The sequence below is a fragment of the Drosophila ficusphila genome, unplaced genomic scaffold (assembly GCF_018152265.1).
Source record: "Drosophila ficusphila isolate 14025-0441.05 unplaced genomic scaffold, ASM1815226v1 contig_791, whole genome shotgun sequence".
Taxonomy (NCBI): Eukaryota; Metazoa; Arthropoda; class Insecta; order Diptera; family Drosophilidae; genus Drosophila; species Drosophila ficusphila.
In genome coordinates, this window is record NW_025064737.1 from 5,587,455 (window position 1) to 5,601,837 (window position 14,383).

Here is a 14,383-nt window from a genome sequence, read left to right on the forward strand (position 1 = left end):
CTAATTGAGATAATTAGGAGGATTCCCTAACATTGCTATTTATTTAATTTATTTTGGCTAGTTTCGATTTTACTTTATGTTTTTTAAGTGTTTCACAACATTTTAGTTGTTTATCTGGAGGTGCGTAGTTCGAAGTCTGTTCTGTAAACCCGTTACGTTACGTTCTGTTTGGCGCCCAATTTGCGGCCACACTGTCTCACATTAATAAATAAATTAAGCTTGCATTTAATAAACTTTTTAATAATGATAAACTCAATTTAATTATAATTAAAATGTAAATGCATATGCAAAAACAAAATTAAAAAAAATAAAATACCCGGTGTTTGCGTTAAACAGCTGATCAGTACCAAAGCAAGAAGAAGAAGAAACACGTGTGGAAATTCCTCCTCTTCGAGTCCAGAATTGTTTATTAAATGTTTTTAAGCCAGCTATTAAATAGTTACGCCAAGGCAGGTTAATTAATATCACTTTAGTATCTTATCTGAATCTAAGAAGAGTCTTTACGCCTAATAGTACGCCTGAAATCAATCGTAAATCCCTGGTGTCGCAACAAATCCTTCGCTGCTGCTATGTCAGAGGCTCTGGACAAATTGGAGCTGGAGAAGGAAGCCCGCAAGGTGGCCAAAAACTTAGAAGATGAGGCTGTTAAGGACACAAATCGCATCAAAAGAAATCTGAAGCGAAAAAAGTGGGTTGACTGGAAAGCTCAGGACGAGCAGGATGCAGCTAACGGCGTTAAACGGGCGCCTTTCGATCCTGCCGATCGCATCAAGCGTAAGAAGAGCGCCATTTTACTAAGCTACTGCGGGGCCAACTACTACGGGATGCAGCGCAATCCTGGCATGCAGACCATCGAGGAGGAGCTATTTAAGGCAATGCTCAAGCACAAGTGGATAACGGAGGACAGCTTCGAGCAGGTGCAGATCGCCTGCTTTCAGCGAGCAGCCCGCACGGACAAGGGCGTCTCTGCTGCCCGCCAGGTGTGCTCCGTCAAGCTGCGTAAGTCTCAGGGATCTATTCCGCTTTGAAACTTTTTCTGTTATAAAATGGATCAAGATTATTTAAAATCATTACATTTTTGAAAACCTTTACGTTTTGTAGGTTTTTCGAAGCATAGAATGTTTCTTTAAAAATAAAAATAGTATTGTTAGAACATAATAATCTTTAAATGTTCTAACCAGAAGTCTGATATCTCATATTCTCTTTATAAATAATAAGTACTTTAAAAATCATATCTCTTTCCATATACTATATTTCCAGCCGAGGAACTGGACTTGGAGGCCTTCAATGCCGATCTGCCCGAGCAGATACGACTTTTTGGAGTGGAGCGCGTGACCAAGGGCTTTAATGCCAAGGATCAGTGCAACGCCCGGACATACACCTATACATTGCCGACAATGGCCTTTGCATCCTGCGAAGAAAAAATTGAGGACTTGCACGACACTTTTCGCATTTCACCAGAGCTGCTGGAGAAAGTTAGGAACACCCTGAAGCTTTACGAGGGCACAAAGAACTTTCACAACTTTACTAGCAAGAAGTAAATTAAAAAAGGTTATACAGTTAATTAGTTTATCTAATAATTTTTATTTTCTGGCCCTGTAGAAACTTTCTGGATCCCTCGTCCAAGCGCTTTATCATGTCCTTCACCAGCAGCGATCCATTCCAGAGCCCTCAGGGAATTGAGTTCGTCACTTTGAAGGTCAAAGGTCAGAGTTTTATGCTGCATCAGATCCGAAAGATGGTGGGTCTGGCCATTGCTATTGTAAGGGGCAACACAACGACGACGAGTTTAGAGCGGGCACTGACGGAGGAGCGCCTTGACCTGCCAATGGCTCCTGGATTGGGTCTGGTGCTGGACACGGTACATTACGAGCGCTACAACGATCGCTACGGCAAGGATGGCATCCATAACCCACTGACGTGGCAGGCACAAGAAACGCAAGTGCAGGAATTCATCGAACGCGAGATCTTTAGCCAAATCTACAAGACGGAGGCCGAGCAGCGTAATATGCTCGATTGGATAGGAACATTGCATTACCACTCGTACGATACGCGAAAGGATGACGCTCCTCCAGCTCCTACGGATGGAAAAAAGGGCAAGGATGGGGATGATGACGACGAGGAATGAGCGTATTGGATGGGCATTTTTTTATAAAGCCAATAAATGATTTTATAAGTTGAAATTGGACTTTAAAATAGCAAGCACTTACAATGTTTTTTAATAAAAAAAAAATATTGTTTTATCCGGGATTAGGATTTGTTGGTACAAATGGTTGTACTAAAGTTTTAGACGGAAGATATGTTATTTAACAATTGTAATTACTTTGATATCTAGGTTAAATATTAATTCATTATTGTTTTCCACTAATCATAGCCCAACCTAAATTTCAAGTATTAAACAATAAGATAACATGCTGTTTGTTTAATTATCGTTTGACAGTATAAAGGCATTTTTTATAGTCAGTTTTAACCTAGAAACGACCGCCCTTCTTTTTTTTGTGGCCACCCTTGCGGTGCTGTTGCCTAGGTCCTGGGGTTGTCTCCTGGTAAACGGGCGTGGCTGGGGAGTTCTTGCTTAGATTGACGCGGTTGGACATATCGCTGTGAAGGTATGTTTAATTAGAAAAGCTATCTACCGGTTAGCCATCTCGAAAAACTTACTATTGATCGGCTGCTCCTGAGGACATGCCCTGGGACCCCTTGATCACGTCCTTGCCTCGCGCTCCGCCTCGTTTCTTCCGGAAGCCAGTGCGCTCGTATTTGGGCAACCACCGCTCCGGATCGGGAGCCACTTCGGCATTGTAGTTCTTGGGCAGCTTGCCCTTGCGTTTCCTGTTATGGTTCTTTCTCTTCTCCACGGGAGTGCTTGGTGAGGGTTCGATCTTGGCATTGGCAGATTTCTTGGCCGCCTTGGCAGACATCACCCAGTTAGCCGCCTCGAGTGCATCAATTTCGGAAGCCGTGGTCAGTGTCTCCAATTTGGGCAGTTTTCTGCTGAGCTCGAGTGCCCGCTTTGGCTGGAACTGAGCATAGGCGATGACCAGCTGGGCCAGAACCTTGGTGTCGTTGGGGTTCAGCTTAAGCAGCTCCTCCAGCGAGCTGGCTGCCGTTTCAGAGGCGCCCCCGCGCAAATGGAACTCGGCTGCCTGGCGCCACATGTCCGACAGATCGCCACTGCTCACGTTGTTCTTCTTGTACCAGTCGACGGCGGATTTGAGCAGCGCCGAAGCAGCTGTCTTGTTGTCCGTGCCCAAGTAAAGGGACACAAGAGCCGAGACAATACCAGGTTTGTACTTGGCCTCACCCAAAGACAGAAGTGTCTCAATGGCATCCTTGCGGTTGCCCTGAAGGAAAATGGAAAGATGGTAAGACTTCAATATAAATCCCTCCCTTAAAGATTGACTTTACCTGTAGCAATTGCAGCTGAATTACGGCAAACTTGCTGATAAAAGCATGGGATTTGTGGGAGGCTGCAAACTTCTGGAGCTGCTCAATGGCTTCCTTGTGCTTGCGATCCTTGGCTAACTGGCTGCAGCGAATGAGCAGTGCCTCGAACTCTACCTGTGGGTAGCTTGTGGCCAACTTCTGACTGATTTGCTGCACCTGATCGCCGGCATTGGTGTATAAAGCCAGCAAACAGTTGTTGAGAGCGATGACTTGCTTCTGGCGAGAGGTCAACTTGGGTTCACACGCATCGGCCAAAGCGGCACGGATCTTCTTCTTGGAGTCGAACACGTTCTGGTCCTTGTTGATCACCACCGAGTTGTTGCTGGCCACGGCCACCAGAGCTGCGTCCTTGGGCTTGTGGCGAAGGCAGTCCGCGTAGATGGTGCCCGCCTCCTTGGTCTTGCCCTGCAGCTGCAGTACGTAGGCGAGCTGGACGCGTATAACGTCCACCTCCTCTTGGATTTCCTCCTCGGAGGCTCCCTCCTCCTCGAGGAACTCGCGACAGAGCTTTTCGCTAGTGCGCAACTTGCGCTCCGCCTCGGCGTATTTCTGGCGATTGGCCTGAATGCAGGCGCTGTTGAAGTATTGCTCATAGGTGTCCTCCGGCACCTGGGGCACCTCCTTGGCTTGGTCGACGGCCAGGTTGGCAGCAACTGCGCTGAGATTGGTCCGCCGCTCGTCCTCGTATTCATCGCTGGTGTTCTTGATGATGTCACGATAGGCATCCAGGCACTCATCGTACCGCTCCAGGCGATACAGTACCTGGGTACGCAGCTCCTTTAGGTTCGGCGGCAAAGGTTGTAGGCCCGTGTCGTCGATAGTCTTCAGTGCCTGCTGCTGCTTGTTCAGACGGTACTCGCAGTAGGCTTTCTCGAATGACAGCGAAGTCAGGCGGTTCTTCTCGATGAACTTGTAGGCCTCTTCGAACTTGGACAGCTGCACCAGGCATACCACCTTGCAGTGAAGGGCCGTGGGGTCATCGGGAGCCACTCCCAAAACTAAGAAATATGACATTGAGTTAACTTGGAGTGACTGGGTAGTGTGTCCCATCACTTACTGCGGTTCACTGCCTTGACTGCCTTGTCGAACTCGCGATTATTGCCGAACTTGTGCACGTCGGCGTAGGCCGCCTTGATCAACGCCTCCTTGGGATTGGCGTCCTTTGACATCCTGTTTGTTTAGCGGTCAATAGAGGATGAAATATCTTTATTTTACGGACTTCAACTTTCGCCTCTGAATTAACATGCAACTTTTGACAGTTGTAGACACATCAGCAACTCGGCGTTGCCAGAAGGGTGGTTATGTCAACTCAATAAGAACCGGATCGCGGGGACTTTTCAAACATTTTTTTATTTTGTATATTTTTACTTGTATTTTTTACAATAATTGAATTACTTATGAATCAATTGATGTTAATTCTTAATTTTAATCTTTTTCGACATACTTTTAATGTAAAACTCTATTCTGAGCCTCTGGTATTTTTATCAGCCACACAATTGGTCACACTATTCCAGCTTCATTGGCGACGCCTTGCGCGATACTTTTGATCCACTCTGTGCCTGGATTAGATTTTTTGGAAAATGTCTGCCGAGGTAGATTTCGTCAACAAGAAGGAGGTGCATCTCCGAAATCTAAAGCAGTCCGGTCATGTGGGATTCGACAGCTTGCCGGACCAATTGGTCAACAAGAGTGTCCAGAATGGATTCGTCTTTAACGTCATGTGTATAGGTGTGTATATCGAGTGCAATTTCTGTGTATGAGTGTGTATGCGGCACAGTGAATCAACCGAAGTTTTGCCTGCATGTAAAAACAGTGGTGGCCAATACAATAGCACTGAATTTTCCGAAACCTTTAAAAAATTATATGACTTAAAGTTTGTCCTAAACCTATTTTCTGGTGAAGCTTAAGCGTGTTAACTTATTTATATTGTAACGAGTTTATAAGCAGAGTCAAATTGTGTAGTTATCAGTTTGCAAACATAAAGAACTTCTCAACTGTAAGAAACAATATTCACCTGCTTTCTCAAGTTGTTTATCGTAATTCTTTGAAATTGACCTGGAAATGCTGCTACCTATGTTATTGACATCTTTCTTTAAAAAAATACATATTTTTAAAAATTGATATGCCATTACAAGTTAAAAAATGTGGATATACAACAATTTTCATTTGAAAATCTTAGTCTTCTCACATTGACCACCGCTGTGGTATGTACTTAAGTGTCTCATATTGGAGTGCATTGCTCAGATAAAGTGAATCACCTACATATATGCGGGTAAACAATTGAAATGCCTCGACCAGACGCCCAGCTACGATTAGTATGCAGAGTGGCCGGCAATCGATTTCCCCCACTGCTTTCTACAATTTCACCCTGACACCAATGCCGTAGCTTTTATCGCCAATTGAGCCCACTAGGGCGATGATTCCCCCTAAGCTGACACCATTCTGACCCTCAATCTTTCCTCTTTGCAGGCGAGACCGGATTGGGCAAGTCCACTTTGATGGACACGCTTTTCAACACCAGTTTCGAGTCCACGCCGAGTCCCCACACTTTGCCCAGCGTCAAGTTGAAGGCCCACACCTATGAGCTGCAGGAGAGCAACGTGCGGCTCAAGCTTACCATTTGCGACACGGTTGGCTATGGCGATCAGATCAATAAGGACGACTCGTTTAAGGCGGTGGTCGACTACATCGACGCCCAGTTCGAGAACTATCTACAAGAGGAGCTGAAGATCAAGCGATCTCTGGTCACATGCCATGACAGCCGCATCCACATCTGCCTGTACTTTATCTGCCCCACCGGGCACGGGCTTAAGTCACTGGACCTGGTGTGCATGAAGAAGCTGGACAGCAAGGTGAACATCATTCCAGTGATTGCCAAGGCCGACACCATTTCCAAGGTGGAGCTGCAGCGGTTTAAGGCGAAGATCATACAAGAACTGAATACCAACGGAGTGCACATCTATCAGTTCCCCACCGACGATGAGACGGTGGCCGAGACGAACACCAGCATGAACTCGCACATTCCCTTTGCCGTGGTCGGCAGCACGGAGTTCATTAAGGTGGGCAACAAACTCATCCGCGCTCGCCAGTATCCTTGGGGCACGGTCCAGGTGGAGAACGAGACGCACTGTGACTTTGTAAAGCTGCGTGAAATGCTCATTCGCACCAACATGGAGGATATGCGCGAGAAAACGCACACGCGGCACTATGAGCTCTACCGGCAGAAGCGACTCGAGCAGATGGGCTTCAGCGACGTGGACAGCGACAACAAACCGATCTCGTTCCAGCAGACGTTTGAGGCCAAGCGCTCAAACCATTTGGCTGAGCTGCAGTCCAAGGAGGAAGAGGTGCGTCAGATGTTTGTGCAGCGGGTGAAGGAGAAGGAGGCCGAACTGAAGGAGAGCGAGAAGGACCTGCATGCCAAGTTCGAAAAGCTGAAGCGAGACCACGCAGAGGAGAAGCGCAAGCTAGAGGAGTCGCGCAAGGCGCTCGAGGAGGACTACCTCGACTTCCAGCGGCGCAAGCAGCAGCTGGCCACTGCCCACCATACGCTCACCCTCGGCAAAAATAAGAAGAAGTAGGAGCCGGCGTCGCCGCCGAGCAATGTATTGAGAATTCTGTGCGGTTCGCTTATCCCAAAGTAATTATTGCTTTCTCATCTCGTTGTCTTTCATTTGTACTATTAAGTTTACTTCAAATATTAACATATACACAACTACACGCATATGTACGCAGACATATATGATTATGTATTTACAACTAACGAATAAATCGAACTTAGTATTTTAACAAAGTAAATTAATGAGTTTTGTGGGGTTTTTATTGTATATTTTTTTATTGTTCGAAAATTAACTTTTTTTATACCTACCAAATTTTGAATCCTGGATTCCGTTTCCATATTCTTGGTTGATTGATTTTAGCTAAATATGTAATATCAACCTTACCAATTTAATAAAAAAATTTAAATGTTTGTGATACAGTTGAAGTCTTTAAAAATGGTAAAACAAACCAGGTTTCATAAAACATACAATTTTTAAGTCGAATTTGATTGATACTTTTTGTGTAAATTGTTGTGTTAAAATGACACACGTTTAATCAATTAATCAATTTTTAAAAGCTAATGTAGTTATTGAGATTTTGTCGTGCATTATAACTCTCTTTTTGAATTCAGCAAAAGCCGGAATAATCACAGGCAGTAAGCCCATTTTATGACTGTTTCTGTCTGGCCACCTGGCCACACTAATTTGCTACTCATCCACTGCAGCCTGCAAAAATTGTAGAACAAATTAAAAACGCAATAATAGAATCGGCACAGCGAAATTAGTAGAGAGCAGTGCTTGAAATCCAAACGAAAGCAATTAACCGTGTTCAACTTAGCTAATAGGTCGTGAGCGCGGGTGCAAAAGTGAGAACAAGTGAGACACCCCTTTGTGTTTGTTTTTTTCGTTATAAATTTTGTTTGTTGCTCGAAGTGGGGATTTAATGGTGAAAGGGGGGAAGTCGGGGAATTTTCCATAATAAGCATCGAGTGGACGGGAAATTCCGATCGGTCTGGCGAACATGTCGCTGATATCGTCACTGGTTTTCTACGCTCTTTTGCAGTCAGGTATGGTTAAAGAATAATGGAATAATGGTTGTAATAGTGAAATCAATAAGCATCGAAAAGGGGTCAAAATTAATTACTTTTTTTTTATTCCAGTCACCTGCTATACGGTCCTAATTACGGCCCCCAGTCAGGCACTCATCGGATCCTCAATCAATGTCTCCGCCCAACTACTTGATGATGGAAGACCAGCTGCGAAGGGATCCTCCTACAAATTCACCTGGAGCGACAGTGCTGGCCATAAGAAGGTAACGATTCCGCACTACGATCCCCTCCAGAACGTGATCAGACAAAGAACGAAAGCTTTTCGAGAAGGGTGAAATGACTAATGGCCTGCAAATGCAAATGCAAGCAAGTCTATCAGGCCAGAGTTTACGGTCTACGCCCATTAAACTGGCTCATAAAACTGGTCAGGAAAGCTGTTTCAGGTGCTTCACCCTCTCCAATGCAGTACTTAACGCAAAGAGGAATTCATAACAGTCGCAATATCTTTCCCCAGCAAATATCCCAACGTTTTGCGTTATCGGTTGAAGCGAAGCTTCTTTGAAGATTTACAGATAAAGCTATCAGATAACGATAAATTTTAATGCAATGTCTGATTTACCACATTTAATTGTGTTTTTTTTTTCATTTTGACTCTTCACTCTTTCCCAATCTCTTAATAATAATATTTTAATAAGATTCAGATAGCGTTACTTCGTCGGAATCAGATTTAAATTTAGTTCATATCTGATAATGCAAATTTTCTAAACTTAAGTTTACTCGGTAAACTAAAACGAAAAATCTTTTTCCAAAAAACACTTTCCGTTTCGATTGAAAGGCTTTGCTAAACGGAAGATACATATTTTCAATACTCTAAGCCAATTTTTCCCAAATTTGCCGGGACCGCGACTCATCTATACGAAAAATTGCAAGATCTATACGACACTTAGAACCCACCCAAAATCTACCCGCGACCCACACTTAGGAAAATACTGCTCTAAGCCTATGTTCAGAATTGCAAACAGACGCGCACTTTTCCAGTTTTAATCTCAGCCATGCGGCGTCAATTGTTATGGCGTCACTGCGTTTAAAAGCTTATTTTACGCAATTACTATTCAGCGACAGTTTTCCCGATTGTGCCTGGTACGTGGCCGTATCAGCGGCATTTGTTGGTTACTATTGTAGAAAAATTTGCATGTAGAATTAGTTTTAAACTGCTAGCAATTATATTAATCAATTGCCTTTGTGTCTGCAGGTGATTGAAACTACCAATACCACCAGCAATTGGACCGTGGTCTACACGCAGGACCAACCCTCGACGCATACCCTTAAAGTCGAGGTGGAAAAGATCTTCATTTTTTGGGTCACTATTGCCAAGGCCCAGCAAGAAATAAAGCTAGATAACTTGTTGGGTGGAAGTTTGGATTTAATTCAAAACAATGTAACGCGACCGCATGAGTTTGTGTCCACGCAGGAGGCGGTGAATCATAGTATATCGCTAAGCGAGGCGGATCTGGCGTTTCTGCGAACAAAGGGCTATTACATCCGGACGTATTGGTTTCAAAACTGTACATATCTCGGCATGTCTAGTGCCCTGGACTATCAGGCCACATATCCGAAAGCTGAGCAATACTATGACGTTGAGGCTCTAGTAGTGGCCTCGTTGGAGGCACCGCCGGAGCCAACGCCCTCAACCACGACCACAACGACAACAACTACTACCACTACAACTACCACGACAACAACAACGACGACAACAACTCCCGCCACAACAACATCAACTTCAACAACACCTGCCACAACAACCACCACTCCAAAAACCACAACAGCTTCTACAAGTACGACATCCACAACGCCAAAGCCGCCAGCTCGTTCCAAACGAGATTTAATCCAGGCCATGCACGCCAATGCCGCGATGCTGGGCATCAATCTAACCAGCGCTCTGAAACAGCAGAAGAACTCCGATGGAAACGTGTCTGTGGCACTGGTCAATCCGCTGGGTGTGCAGAGGCTGTCCAATTTGACTGTGCTGCCCGGCAGCCAGCCGCCCTTCGATTGCGTGAGCAAAAAGTTTGTGGCCCAGGATCCGAAGCAGATCTACGGCTACTTCCAACACCGCGTTGTGTCCAAGGGTGAGCTAATCCTTGTTTAAGGAAGATTTTTCAGTTACTAAACTATCCTCTCACAGATCCCGTCAGCGGTTTCGGTACTACGGGCAAGAATTGGTTGCAGCACTGGGAGATGCTTCAGCTCAATGTCAACTGCAAGGGATCGCCACCGTTTAAGCTTTGCAGTCTAGTTTATACGGGTGAGTCGACACTGCAAGCATACATTATTTTACTAATTTAGCAGGGTTCAATATCAAAATTGTTGTCCTAAGATTTTTGAAATTTTTAAGAGCTTCTTATTTAATGTATATTTTTATAACAACGGCCGCCAAAGTTAATATTATAAATTTAAACATTATTTGAGCCCATGCTAAAATGTATCTCAAACGTAAAGGTTGTTATAACTACGTTAGTACTGTAATGTTCATGTTTATCTATAGTAATTAGTAATAATATTTATTTTCTCCTTCCAGCGCCCTACAATTCGACAGGCAATGAGACATGCGATCATTTTGAGCCACTCGAAAATTGCTCATATGTGTACAAGCGCTACTTCAGCGAAAGCAAGACGATTTTGTTCTTCATCCGCAATGAGGTCTCCCAGACACTCAATCAGGTCACCATTAACATGTATGAAGGTGAGGAAAAATATTTTTTATCGGAGCCTAATCAATGTTTGTTTAATATTTAACTATTTACTTTACTTGCAGCCCAGCGTCAGTCTCAGCTTTCAGTCGTAGTTGTACCTGTAACTTGCACACTCGTGGCCGTAATTCTGGTAGTTTTTGGAGTGGCCTTTTATATTCAGCGTGGCAATCGGTGAGAACTCGGGATTTGATGTAGCAAATACCTTCTACAATCTGTTCTTCTCCACAGCTTTACTGTTGAAGTGGCTGATTTTAATTTCGGCGATACTCAGTCAGTTGACATGGAGTACAAGACGTTCTCTCAGCGTCTGATCGATAGCATCCGGGATGCCTGGACGTGGCCGGGTCAGCGTCGTCATTCGCAGTCCAGCGCAGATCTCATGGCGGACGAGCAGCCCAGCCCGGGATTCGCCGGCAATGTGGGCGACGTCGATAGCAACCTGCGCTACAACACATTCAACTAGGTCCCCGAGGGATTCCGTTGGAATATTGTTACCTATGCAAATTAACCATTTAAATTTAATTTCGGCGCTTAAGTTATGAGAAAACCTGGCCCAAAATCCCTTCAAATTTTCTGAAAACGCAATTGTTCTGTGAAATTGTATTGTTTAAACCAAACTTTTGGTTTAAAATCCAAGGCAATCACCGTCAAGAGATCGGACTCGAAAGCGGGATCAGGTGTGATAGTTATTTGTTATTATTTGTACGTGCACTCTCATGTGCTTTAGTCATTTTCTTGTTGTACACCAGCACCTTGGGATCACCACCCCAGTTGTACATGAATAGAGATGATAGAATCTTTTTTACGTTTCCATATACTTTATCTCTTACACTTACGTTTTCATTGTAATCATCTCTGTCCATCACCTACGCACACACTTGCTCATAAATGGCCAAATGTCGAGTAAAAAGCAAACATTTAAATCGTAATATCGGGCGTGCAGCACGGTTCGGGAAGGCAACTGCAAACCCTTACGGATATTGTTAAAGACTGTCTTTGTTCCAAAAGCAAAAAGAAATCTGGTAAAATTTACACTTATGCGTAAAGAGCTGTTTGTAGCGAGTTATATGCTAACAAAAGTGTATCTGATTGTTTCCATTACATCGAGATCAAAATTCGCTCACAAAGACAAACGCATCTCACACTGAAATACACGCGACACAAATATTCATTGTGATAGATATAGAACAAACAGTATGTATGTTTAACTAAAACAAAACGTTTAAAGAAAACCATATACTTATAAAGCTAATTCGTGTTGTTTTTTTATTTTTTCGCTATTGGGAAAAGGTTGGCACCATTAACTGGATCAGGTAAGTAGGGATTCCTGAAGCTTATTCGCAAGTAATAAAGCATTTTCGGGGAATCCTCTACATATACCTAGAGTTGAGAATTTCCTGGGTTATTTTTTGGACTAAGGAGTCTTCCGTCAAACGGTCTGAAAATCTCGTTTCTTTGTTGAAGTTCCCGGGATGCATCATCTTCCCCAAGCCATCCTAGACTGTGGTCAATATATGAAAATTTGAAGACGTCCCAGATAAAATACATTTTAGAAAATGGCTTATTTTTTATATTTTTTTGACAGTAGCGGATTTTACTCGATTTCGCTTTTTTTTAAATTTAAATTTTCTAAGCTGCAAAATAAGTCTTAAAATATTGAGACAATTGTGAGTTAGTTTAAAATAAATCTGTATTTAAAGGATTCCGCAATTATTTATCACCAGTTAAATTTGGCGCTACAATCGGAAACCAAAAGCACGGCGAAAAACTCTCAAGCGGCGAATTGATTTTTCCGTATTTTGGTATTTTTCCCGTTAGCACCCGTTGGTATCATCGTAAGATTTTCCGAGACGTTTGGCGGATAACTTACAATAATGTTTTTAAATGAAATTGGTCAGCCTTTCATTCTGCAGAAAGGGGTCAAGTATAATTCTTACGAAGAGGTGCGTAATATAATTACATTGGGAGAGTTTAAAATGTTCTCCAATTTCCAGCACCGTGGAGCTTTGCTCATCTCATCAGCCGCCTACAAGGATCATGTAGTTCCAGAAAATTGGTCCGGATGCGTCATAGGATCTGAACAGGACATACTTCGACTTAAATTTCAGGGCGAAGGCAATAACTACTCAGAGAAGTGTAAATACATTTATATAAGACCAAATGAACCCACCCAAATAGACAACAATGGAACCGTGATCACGATTACATTGATACCGGCGGGAAAAAACAAAAATGAGTTGGAATCGATATTATACTATATTGAAAGTTGGTATTCGCCACATGCCCTAATAACTGCTGTGAAACTAACAAAGTCCATTTGCAGATGGACTAACAAGATATGTAATTGTGGATCGGCTGTCCGGCTATCTGGACTTTTTGCCCAAGGCCCATGATTTCTTTCGCAATGGCCTTGGCCTTGGAATCGATGTCCTTTACATAGACGAAGAGACACTGGATGAGAACGATTTGAATGAAGACATATACAGCTTGGTGCACCTCATAAAGCCAAAGTTCATTTACGGGTTGAGAGGGGGCAAATTACCCAAGTGGCTACAGGACTTGCGGCGGATTCAAGACATATATAAAATATAAATAAAACAAAGTTTATGGTAGAAAATGATGCATTTAAAACGAAAGATCTTTTAACAGTCACATAAATCTAGCTAAGACCTACACTCCCCGACTAACCCTTTGTCGCCTTGGCCTTGCTTTTCACCTTCTTCACCCGCTTAAGACCATCCATTTTGCTCTTCATAAACTGCGAGTACATGCTCATCATGGCGGGCACATCCTCCTGCTTCACAACGGTGGATATCTGCCGGAAATTTAGTATTTAAAAAAATGTTCGGAGGAAGTTAGACCAACCTCACCTTTTGCGATTTCGACTGGGCTCGAATCAGGCACATGTAGGTTTCCGGTTTGGGTAGCGGAGGCCGTCCTGCTCTAGGCACGGGTTTATCGTGGCCATCATCTAAGGATTGTTAATTCAAAATCATTTGTTAATCCACAATACCATGTTTTTTGGGGCCACTACTTACAGCGTTTGAATGTCAACGTGAAGGAGGAGTCTTTCTTGGCCGCATTCGCGATCTTCTCCAGACGCAGGATAAACTGCAAATAAATACCAATATATAGTCATTTGTTTGAATAGTTATTAATTTATTTACGTTCGAGTTGTCCAGCAAAACCATTTCGTGGCAAATAAAACAGGCGAAACGAGAAAAGTGACACTGACAGATGACCCGGGATTTTTTAGGTAGAACTCGCCAGGGCTGCACAAGCTCTTGTTTTGTAGCTACAAATGTATATTAAAAATGTATAAGGACTTATTTATTCATTTTAGCTTATAATCAAAATATATGTGTGTTTTTAAAACTACGAAACTAACACTTTTAACCTAAAAGGTTCTAAAAAGGGCGCCCTAATCGTTATATTTTCCCTTTTTTTATCGCAAAAAAAAATCAAAAGTCAACTGACCCGGGTTAAGCCTTTTTTCAGCATTTACCCCAAAAAAAAAATAAGTCATGGTTAAAATTTAATTAAAAACAATACGTTTCATGTCGTGGTTCTGTTACATTGTTTGAAACAAATAAAT

The 14,383-nt window shown here is 43.2% G+C and overlaps 6 protein-coding genes across 7 annotated transcripts; 4 read left to right on the forward strand and 2 right to left on the reverse strand.

The window, feature by feature from the left end:
- Window positions 1-265: 265 nt before the first annotated feature.
- LOC108093319 (tRNA pseudouridine synthase A) lies at window positions 266-2,205 on the forward strand. 2 transcript variants are annotated; one of them, XM_017193306.2, is made up of 4 exons: window positions 266-453; window positions 514-999; window positions 1,261-1,537; window positions 1,603-2,205. In XM_017193306.2, the coding sequence occupies exons 1-4, from the start codon at window positions 414-416 to the stop codon at window positions 2,126-2,128; spliced, it is 1,329 nt and encodes a 442-aa protein (XP_017048795.1). In that variant the 5' UTR covers window positions 266-413; the 3' UTR covers window positions 2,129-2,205. The 2 variants fall into 2 exon arrangements, with proteins under 2 accessions (XP_017048795.1, XP_017048796.1); XM_017193307.1 differs by having other exon boundaries at window positions 326-449.
- Window positions 2,206-2,407: 202 nt separating this feature from the next.
- On the reverse strand, window positions 2,408-4,734 carry LOC108093317 (signal recognition particle subunit SRP72). The gene is made up of 4 exons (XM_017193304.2): window positions 4,505-4,734; window positions 3,409-4,445; window positions 2,662-3,344; window positions 2,408-2,601 (listed from the first exon to the last, which is right to left on the reverse strand). Exons 1-4 carry the CDS (start codon window positions 4,614-4,616, stop codon window positions 2,472-2,474), a joined length of 1,962 nt encoding a protein of 653 aa, XP_017048793.2. The 5' UTR covers window positions 4,617-4,734; the 3' UTR covers window positions 2,408-2,471.
- A 209-nt stretch (window positions 4,735-4,943) lies between these two features.
- On the forward strand, window positions 4,944-7,245 carry LOC108093320 (septin-2). Its single transcript, XM_017193308.2, has 2 exons — window positions 4,944-5,175; window positions 5,917-7,245. Exons 1-2 carry the CDS (start codon window positions 5,028-5,030, stop codon window positions 7,026-7,028), a joined length of 1,260 nt encoding a protein of 419 aa, XP_017048797.1. The 5' UTR covers window positions 4,944-5,027; the 3' UTR covers window positions 7,029-7,245.
- A 431-nt stretch (window positions 7,246-7,676) lies between these two features.
- LOC108093318 lies at window positions 7,677-12,040 on the forward strand. Its single transcript, XM_017193305.1, has 7 exons — window positions 7,677-8,053; window positions 8,147-8,298; window positions 9,288-10,164; window positions 10,221-10,340; window positions 10,614-10,778; window positions 10,851-10,959; window positions 11,017-12,040. Exons 1-7 carry the CDS (start codon window positions 8,008-8,010, stop codon window positions 11,249-11,251), a joined length of 1,704 nt encoding a protein of 567 aa, XP_017048794.1. The 5' UTR covers window positions 7,677-8,007; the 3' UTR covers window positions 11,252-12,040.
- Window positions 12,041-12,598: 558 nt separating this feature from the next.
- On the forward strand, window positions 12,599-13,419 carry LOC108093292. The gene is made up of 3 exons (XM_017193269.1): window positions 12,599-12,731; window positions 12,783-13,053; window positions 13,112-13,419. The coding sequence occupies exons 1-3, from the start codon at window positions 12,663-12,665 to the stop codon at window positions 13,378-13,380; spliced, it is 609 nt and encodes a 202-aa protein (XP_017048758.1). The 5' UTR covers window positions 12,599-12,662; the 3' UTR covers window positions 13,381-13,419.
- On the reverse strand, window positions 13,392-14,058 carry LOC108093293 (signal recognition particle 14 kDa protein). The gene is made up of 4 exons (XM_017193270.1): window positions 13,956-14,058; window positions 13,827-13,899; window positions 13,659-13,759; window positions 13,392-13,603 (listed from the first exon to the last, which is right to left on the reverse strand). Exons 1-4 carry the CDS (start codon window positions 13,977-13,979, stop codon window positions 13,472-13,474), a joined length of 330 nt encoding a protein of 109 aa, XP_017048759.1. The 5' UTR covers window positions 13,980-14,058; the 3' UTR covers window positions 13,392-13,471.
- Window positions 14,059-14,383: the final 325 nt, after the last annotated feature.

Coding starts and splice junctions, on each gene's coding strand:
- LOC108093319 (XM_017193306.2), top strand. CDS start 414: ATGTTTTTAAGCCAGCTATTAAATAGTTACGCCAAGGCAG. Junction 454..513: donor AAATAGTTACGCCAAGGCAG/GTTAATTAATAT, acceptor TACGCCTAATAG/TACGCCTGAAATCAATCGTA. Junction 1,538..1,602: donor CACAACTTTACTAGCAAGAA/GTAAATTAAAAA, acceptor CTGGCCCTGTAG/AAACTTTCTGGATCCCTCGT.
- LOC108093293 (XM_017193270.1), bottom strand. CDS start 13,979: ATGGTTTTGCTGGACAACTCGAAC. Junction 13,900..13,955: donor TTTTGCTGGACAACTCGAAC/GTAAATAAATTA, acceptor ATTTATTTGCAG/TTTATCCTGCGTCTGGAGAA. Junction 13,604..13,658: donor CCCAGTCGAAATCGCAAAAG/GTGAGGTTGGTC, acceptor AATTTCCGGCAG/ATATCCACCGTTGTGAAGCA.
- LOC108093320 (XM_017193308.2), top strand. CDS start 5,028: ATGTCTGCCGAGGTAGATTTCGTCAACAAGAAGGAGGTGCATCTCCGA. Junction 5,176..5,916: donor CTTTAACGTCATGTGTATAG/GTGTGTATATCG, acceptor TCCTCTTTGCAG/GCGAGACCGGATTGGGCAAG.
- LOC108093317 (XM_017193304.2), bottom strand. CDS start 4,616: ATGTCAAAGGACGCCAATCCCAAGGAGGCGTTGATCAAGGCGGCCTAC. Junction 4,446..4,504: donor AGTCAAGGCAGTGAACCGCA/GTAAGTGATGGG, acceptor CATATTTCTTAG/TTTTGGGAGTGGCTCCCGAT. Junction 2,602..2,661: donor TCAGGAGCAGCCGATCAATA/GTAAGTTTTTCG, acceptor ATACCTTCACAG/CGATATGTCCAACCGCGTCA.
- LOC108093318 (XM_017193305.1), top strand. CDS start 8,008: ATGTCGCTGATATCGTCACTGGTTTTCTACGCTCTTTTGCAGTCAG. Junction 8,299..9,287: donor ACAGTGCTGGCCATAAGAAG/GTAACGATTCCG, acceptor TTGTGTCTGCAG/GTGATTGAAACTACCAATAC. Junction 10,960..11,016: donor TATATTCAGCGTGGCAATCG/GTGAGAACTCGG, acceptor TCTTCTCCACAG/CTTTACTGTTGAAGTGGCTG.
- LOC108093292 (XM_017193269.1), top strand. CDS start 12,663: ATGTTTTTAAATGAAATTGGTCAGCCTTTCATTCTGCAGAAAGGGGTC. Junction 12,732..12,782: donor AGTATAATTCTTACGAAGAG/GTGCGTAATATA, acceptor TCCAATTTCCAG/CACCGTGGAGCTTTGCTCAT. Junction 13,054..13,111: donor GATATTATACTATATTGAAA/GTTGGTATTCGC, acceptor GTCCATTTGCAG/ATGGACTAACAAGATATGTA.